Source organism: Drosophila hydei, unplaced genomic scaffold (genome assembly GCF_003285905.1).
Source record: "Drosophila hydei strain 15085-1641.00,03,60 unplaced genomic scaffold, DhydRS2 tig00008114-arrow-pilon, whole genome shotgun sequence".
NCBI classification, from domain to species: Eukaryota; Metazoa; Arthropoda; class Insecta; order Diptera; family Drosophilidae; genus Drosophila; species Drosophila hydei.
Window position 1 is genome coordinate 1880980 of NW_022045827.1, and position 7630 is coordinate 1888609.

Sequence of the window (7630 nt, forward strand, 5' to 3'; positions counted from 1 at the left end):
TTATTTAGTTTCTTTTTTTTTAAGTTCTGTTTTGATTTGTTTAGGATTCTTTTCGATTTTTTGTTGTTCTGGCACCGGTTGCCGGATTCGGTTCTGTTTCGTAAGACAAACAATAGTCAAATGCGCTGAACTGCGTCGAGGAAACGGCAAATAAACAGAATGAACGAACAGAAATCACTGAGTGAAATGAGCGCAACAGATTGAGCGCCACAAAGAGTAGGTGAGAATCGTGGGGCGACACCGAGCACTAGTGAGAATCATGTGTACAGCCGTCACTCAAAGCAAAAGCCACTCACACTCAATTAGTTGAGCTATTAATATGATTAAATGGCAACGAGGCAATCATTAAAATAAGACCTAAGCTAGAAACTAAGAGCATTATGAGTTGAGTATGAAAAGGGGGGCTGCAGAGGGTATGACACTGTCAGTAAGTGACTTTTATGGAAGAAGACAAGTAGGCGATAATTTGATGATATCGTATTTTAGCTAAAAGCGAGCCTAACTGGAAAAATCCTCACTTAGATTTAAAAAAAAAACTCATATTAAGTGCTATAAATACATAGAAAGCAGTACTAAAAGAAAAAGATATATGGGCGAAATTATTTTATTTATATATAATCATGTTTAAGAGAGAGGAAATATATATTTAAGTGCCAAGAAATATATTTATATTGGAAAATAATATTCCACAATGCATACAAAAACTAAAATAATATAATGCTTAGCAATTGATTGGTCAAGAGCCCAGAATACAACTGGACATGTTGTGATGGACACTAGTGTAGAGCAATGCATGGAGGCGAACGCGGCGAATGCGCAATTTTTTATTGTGTTTGTATATTTAGTTGTTTGTTGTTTTTCTCTTTGTATATTTGTTGCATGTGCCCCTTTTTTGTGTGCGGGCTAATCAATTGTCGTTTGTGCTTCGTTAGTTGCACGCCTAATACTTTTTTTTAATTTTGTTTTTTTTTTGCTTAGTTTTTGTATTTTTGCTTTGAGAGAGAAATTATGTCAATCAGCTGGTTGGCAAAATAATCACTTGTCGTTGGTTGACTGCCGACCGAGTTCAGGGTCAATGTTGACTGACTTTGTAAACAATGGAAAACTGCTTGAATCACTTAATTCAATTATCGAAATGGTTGTTATCGATAACTTTTATGTAAGCTAAATGACTGAACTTTAGCTGAACTGCGAAAAGTGCCTCATTCCGACTAATTAAATTATAGTTAACTCATTTAAATATCATGTGGAGATGAGGCATATAATTAAATTGCTTATGATGGAGTGTTTCTGGATAATTTGTTAAGCGAAGTTGAAAAGTCACGACTGATCGTTGTGCATACTGAAAATCACGATTAAAGTTTATGAATTATATCAGAAGGGTCTCCAAATCACTTAGCTTACAGCTACGATATTGCATTTTATAATATAGTAACAGTTTAATTGGAGATCATTTACAATAACAAAATGTAGCTGATCTTGATTGAACTAGCTTTATTTAAATTTTATTTGGTTGTTTTATTTAAATTTTTTTATTTTTTCATCAATTTTTCTTTACATCAAAATTTTTTTTATGAATTTTTTAGATCTTTTATTATTATTGCAATTATTTTTTTATACAAAGTTTTCGACCCATAATTTTTCAATGACCTTAATAAAATATTTAAAAAAATACATTTTAAATTCTTGATTTCTGTAATATTTTTAGATACAAATTAAAGAAATCAAAAATTAATTTTTAATTATATTTTTGGTCAATTTTGTAAAATATTTTTTATTATATTTTTTTTTTTCAAATATGATTTCATGATATTTATAATTTAATAATATATATAATTTAAGCTTAAATATTTATTTTATTTAAAACAGGCTAAACTTGATTTGATATCAGCAAAACACAAATTCTAAATACGATATTAAAGCATTATTTATGTTTAAGAACCGCACGCGCTGTATATTTTTGTTAAACATATAAACAATTTTAATATTTATTTTAAGGCAGTTTTTGCACAGATAAATTTCACTTTTTAGCGCAAGAATTTTTTTTTATTTTGTATACAAAATCAATTTCTTTAAACACTTTTTTGTTTATAAACATCAAACGGAAATAACACAGTCATATATGTACGTGCATGGATGTATGTATGTATGCAAATATTTGCAAACTTATTTACGGTTATTTTAGTCTGTTGTTGCTTTCGATATTGTTGCTGTTATTGTTGTACGCGCGATCGCTGAGGTCTCGCGTCTGTTGACTTTTGTATGAAATTTCGGACTAAACGTTGCGTACAAATTTGGCTTAATTTATACCAAGGCACGCAGCTAACCAAACACAAAGAACAGAAATAGCGCGAGAGAGACAACAACATTCGAGAGCATAAGACAAACAGAAAAAGAAGAAGAGAGACAGAGAGAGAGAGAGGGAGAGGGAGAGCGTGCGTACGATCAAGAACTGGAACGCATGCAACGGCACGAACAGTGCCTTAAAAAGTGAATGTCTCTTGGCTGCGCTTGGACTACGAAGCGAACCTCCACAACCGAAACGAGCCCTTGACCAAGGCTTGAAGTTTATTTCGCTTTAAGAATTCACGGCGAATCGTCGACAGCGACGAGCAACGCGCGCCAAGCAACGTTCTCTGTGTGCCAATGAGAAGCGAGCAAAAGAATGGCGAAGAAGACTTTAGAACATTCGACTGGCAAATACCCTAATAGTTACTGATGAATGTATTTATAAAGAATTTTCGTTATTAAATTTTAGTAATAACTGAAAATATATGTTTAAATTTTTAAGAAATAAAAATTAAAATCTTTTAAGAAAATTTACAAGTTACTTATATTAAACTTAACAGAGCAGCTAAATTTGTCTACATATAAAAAAATAAAATAAAACATATATAAATTTTAGGCAATATACCCATCTTCAGAATAATACAGAGTATAACAAAAGACCAGCTTTTACGCCCTCGGCTCAGACCAACTGTTTTATTGTTGTTTTGTATCGCACAGATTGGGATCACAAATCGCGGATTCTTCACATTTTATTCTTGTCACACCACACACATACTAATATGTATGCATGTGTGCAAATGTAAGTATGCATACATGTAAGCTGTGCCCAACCGGATTCACAGTTTAACTGCACATTTTACTGTGCTTTATTATGTACCGGTTCGGCTGTGCATTGCCTTAAGTGCGAAAAGCATTTTAATTCATAAAATTAATTACGTTTTTGGTTTTATTTGTCATTTTTGGTGGGGAATTTTTACAAGTTGTTGCAGCAACATTCTTGTGGTTGCAGATGATTCCAAAATAAACGTGCTTCAAGGTCGGAATTCAATTGATCGAACTGAATCATCCTGATTTAATTACATTTCTCAGCTTCTAACTTTATCTGCACTCTCGCTCTCTCTCCCTCTCTCTCTCTCTCTCTCGCTATCGCTCTCTTTTCTTTATATTTTCTTCTCTTATACAAAATCGCACTTTATCAGTGAGATGAGCAAAATTTGTTATAAATCTTGTGTATAAATATAGCAACATTTCCATAGCTGACTGCTTCGAACGCCCACGTCTACATAGTCATGAGCATCACATGCTCTTGACCCTGACACTGTTCGTATAAATTATATATATTTAGTAAGGATATTTAAAAACAAACATAAATGTAACAATGTTTTTTATTTAAGACGTTACACTTAAGCTGCCCTCTACAGGGAAAGACATTAGTAGTTTTTATCGCCATCTATTGCGATATTAGGTAACATTATAGCTTCACATTCGATACTATTGTATGCATTATAATATCGACTGCTGCTAACTAAGTTATCGATATTGCCGTTGAGCATGAGGCGCTAAATTTTAAATTCAATAATTCAAGAAAGAATCAGAGAGCTAAAATTATATTTATATAAAAATAACCAATTTTATTTACTTCTCACTCTTCCAGTTTAGCTTCTTTTATATATTAAGTCAACACATGAAAAAATAACTGTTATATTTGATATCTTAAACAATATATCGTTATGCTAAAGCAACCCTGCGTTGTCCTGGCAACAGTTTTGTTTTGATTTTGTGTTTTGCCTTTTTTTAGATTTCATTTGTTTATAAAGCACAAGGAAAGGGTTCAAGATGTTTCGTCGCGGCAAGTTTTCCTTTCTCACCAGCAAAGATGATCGCATTAAAATCATCAATGAACGCATAAATTTGACAGAACGTCACTTAATGGAAATGTGTTCAGCCTTTTCGATGTTAACACGTAAAATGGCCAAGTAAGAAATTCGATTATCTATATGCATATTTATTTATTTACAAATATATGCTAGATATCGAGATGCCCATGATGAACTGGCCAAACATATAAAGAACTATGCGGACGAAGAGGAAATCAATGAGAGTTTGTGCAATGGACTCAAGAGCTTTACCAATGCGTTGACCATAACGGGAGATTATATGGATATAAATGTGAAGAGGCTGGAGCTAAAGGTGGGCAGTAAAATAAGTGAAAGGGGAACACAGATTAATCTCCTTATACCTTAGATAGTCAACGAGCTGGCGCACTTTGAGCAGCTGTGCAAGTCTACGAGGGATAATCTGCGCCTTGCTGTCATTGCAAGAGACAAGGAGGTGCTTAGCCAACGTCAAATGCTGGAGTTGAAGTCAAAATTTGCAGCAAACAATGTACGGTAGCAAACTATTTAAGTTACCTTCAATAACTCTGCTACTATCCCTTAGACCGCAGCAGATTCGGAGCTCTTCAAGACGAAATTGGAGGTTCAGCGCACTAACAAGGACATCGATGAGATCATTAGTGGCTTTGAGCAGCGCAAACTGCGCGATGTGAAGCAAGTATTAAGCGACTTCATACTGATTGCCATGAAGCAGCATACGAAGGCGCTGGAAGTGCTCAGCGCCAGCTACTATGACGTGTGCAACATCGATGAGCGAGATGATTTCCTGCAATTTCAAAAGCTGATGAAGACGAAAGAGGAACCCGCTGCCACTCGCAAGTCTACGCTGAAGAAGGGCTTGCGCTCCCAATCTATGGAAAGCTTAGACCATAATCATCTAAGTCCGCTCAAGCGACAGCAAAAGCTATCGAAGAGTACAAAGAATTTGACTGGAGCCGGCATATCGCGTGCTAACAAGCAGGAGCAGAGCGAGGAGGATGACAGCGAGCTAGATGAGGAGGACGACGAAGAAGAGGAGGAAGAGGTGAGCTTTACTCAATAAGCAACAAAGCTAACTAATATATTCCCAATCTAGGATAGCGAACAAAGCGCTGAAGAGGAAGATGAGGAGGAAGCCTCTGGCAGTGTTTCGGACGACGAAGGCGAACAGGGAATGCCGCTCGAGAATGTCTTTGGCGCCAAGGCTAGAAGCAAGGAGTCAGCAAGCTCAACAACAGCATTGAAGCCAGTGGTGCGGCAACCAGTCAAACATCCTTTTAAGGCCGTGGCAGCCACGCATGTAAGATTGCAAAAGCAATTCCATGTGCCACACAACTAGAAACCTAGAATTTCGAAACTAGAACTCATTTGCATAGCTCGCCCTCGCTTGACGACCACACGCTACGCCTCTCATTATTTATCCCAAATAAACAATAATAATCAAACGAGGGCAGCCAGAAATGTTATCTTCGGATAGCCGAAGTTTAAATACCCTTGCAGACGAGTTCAATATGGAAACTGTTTCAAAAACGACATTAATACTGGATTTTGATTGTATGTTAAAAGTCAAATATTTTGTAAAGTATACGAAAAGATTTTAAATGTTGTACAGAAGGTATACAAATATAGCCGATCTCAGCTAGAGTACTTATATGTAATACTATAGATCTTTACATCTTGGTAAACAAATATATGAAGTAGATAAAAAATTCATAACATTTTATATGAAGGTATTCAACGGATAGTTCCTATTGGCAGCTAATTGATATGCAGTTCCCTAGATCTAAGACTATCTATCAAGAATTAAGTTATCATCCTATATGTTCCGATCTTTTGTTACAAATGTTATAAAATAGTTGAACTATCCTTCTGCAAGGCTATAGCAATAATATTGATATACGTCTAATCAGGTGAAGCCTCCTGCACCTTATTCTCCTTCCGCTCACCTCCCTCGAATTTTTATCCGTTGCAGGTGGCATTCCGCAAACAGCGCACAGAACGAGACGCTGGCATAGCAACTGAAGGGGCAGCTGGTGGACGTCGCATGGTGACGCTTGTTGAATCGAAACGTGCTTAAAATCTAAACAGTTTGACATGCATTGATGGAGCTTTTGTTTTGGTGTGTACAATTCTTGATTTTTAATTACAATAAAAAAAACGTGTATAGGCAAAAATTTCAAATCATTGCCTTACAATGAATCTTTTCAAAATGCACCTAACTTAAATTTTGACATAAACTTAAAACTATGCAAAAAATATGAAATGAGCAAAATGTGGCTTGGATAAAGTTTGGGAGCAATTGCATGGGTTGTGAATGAATGTGAGTTTTTGGAATTGTTACAAAAGTGTGGGCGTGTGTGTATGGGTATAGGTGTGTGTAGATGTTCGATGTATTTATGATTGTGGTGCTGCATGCCTTGATTGTGGGCGTGGCACTGGGCACTGATATCTTGTTTCACTCATTTCTCTGGTGCCGTTCCCTCGACACCCGCCTGATTCATCAGATCCGCAATGCTCTTTTCAAGATCATCAATCCGGTTGCCCATGTCATCGATACGTGTGATTATCTGATCGGACATCGTTTGAAATTTGTCCTGCACATTCTGCAAGAGATTTTGTACCTAATAGATAAGAGGTACACAGCAAGAGAGAGAGAGAGAGAGAGAGGAGAGGGAGAGATAAAGAGTGGGAGTGGGCAGTTGGGTCGTTTTGTTGTATTTACTGTTAAGTGTCTCTCATTTCTTTCGCATTACTCACATAAATTGTTAGCTCCTGCATATTCTTTGGATCCGCATTGCTGTTTAGCGAGTAGTTCTGATCCAGATCACTGTCCATCTCATTGCGCAAATCAGTCATCTTTTGGCTTTGTTATTATTTAAAAAAGTACAAAAAGGTTTACGTTCTCGCTTTTTGTTGTCCGTTTTTTCCTTTTTCCTGCTTCTGTTTGCGTCGGCGGCTGCAGCTGTATAGAAAAACTAATAGCTATTTGTCAGGGCACAGCTGTAGGGCGATTGTAGTTCTTTAGAGACAACACCATTCTGTGTATCGATAGTGCAATCGATGGTTCTTGCAGCTGCTGCAGAATTTATATTTCAATAACATATATATATATATTATATATTATATTACGACACTTGTTTTCCTTATATAATTTTTGTTGCCTCATACATTACGTTTATAATTAGTTATTAGTAATTAGTTAGCAATTTACAATTTAGCCGATACGATATTGGAATTGACGGTAAAGTTAACAGACTTGCCTCAACTGTTAAGTCAACACAGCAGTGTGACCATAGATGCGCATTGAAACAGTATTTCGATAGTTAACTGTTTATTGTTTAAAACTTAAAGTGAAAGATTTATAAATTTGAATAGAAAAAATTTAAGTAATAAGCTAAGTAAGCAACATTACTCTAATGCTAACAAATGCACATTCTTAAAATAAAATATCGTAAATATTGCCTAGA

The 7630-nt window shown here is 35.7% G+C and overlaps 2 protein-coding genes and 1 long non-coding RNA gene across 5 annotated transcripts; 1 reads left to right on the forward strand and 2 right to left on the reverse strand.

Annotated features, from left to right (window-relative positions):
* Positions 1–35: 35 nt before the first annotated feature.
* Positions 36–2290, reverse strand: LOC111599144. Its single transcript, XR_002751412.2, has 2 exons — positions 2175–2290; positions 36–125 (listed from the first exon to the last, which is right to left on the reverse strand). It is a non-coding gene; the product is annotated as an uncharacterized LOC111599144 (long non-coding RNA).
* Positions 2291–4033: 1743 nt separating this feature from the next.
* Positions 4034–6254, forward strand: LOC111599083 (protein FAM92A). Of its 2 annotated transcripts, XM_030224413.1 has the most exons (6): positions 4034–4265; positions 4320–4479; positions 4534–4674; positions 4729–5208; positions 5260–5463; positions 6136–6254. In XM_030224413.1, the coding sequence occupies exons 1-6, from the start codon at positions 4126–4128 to the stop codon at positions 6238–6240; spliced, it is 1230 nt and encodes a 409-aa protein (XP_030080273.1). In that variant the 5' UTR covers positions 4034–4125; the 3' UTR covers positions 6241–6254. The 2 variants fall into 2 exon arrangements, with proteins under 2 accessions (XP_030080273.1, XP_023170386.1); XM_023314618.2 differs by lacking the exon at positions 6136–6254 and having other exon boundaries at positions 4126–4265; positions 5260–5767.
* Positions 6255–6275: 21 nt separating this feature from the next.
* On the reverse strand, positions 6276–7181 carry LOC111599084 (heat shock factor-binding protein 1). 2 transcript variants are annotated; one of them, XM_023314620.2, is made up of 2 exons: positions 6921–7181; positions 6276–6766 (listed from the first exon to the last, which is right to left on the reverse strand). In XM_023314620.2, exons 1-2 carry the CDS (start codon positions 7017–7019, stop codon positions 6623–6625), a joined length of 243 nt encoding a protein of 80 aa, XP_023170388.1. In that variant the 5' UTR covers positions 7020–7181; the 3' UTR covers positions 6276–6622. The 2 variants fall into 2 exon arrangements, with proteins under 2 accessions (XP_023170388.1, XP_023170387.1); XM_023314619.2 differs by having other exon boundaries at positions 6281–6784; positions 6921–7178.
* Positions 7182–7630: the final 449 nt, after the last annotated feature.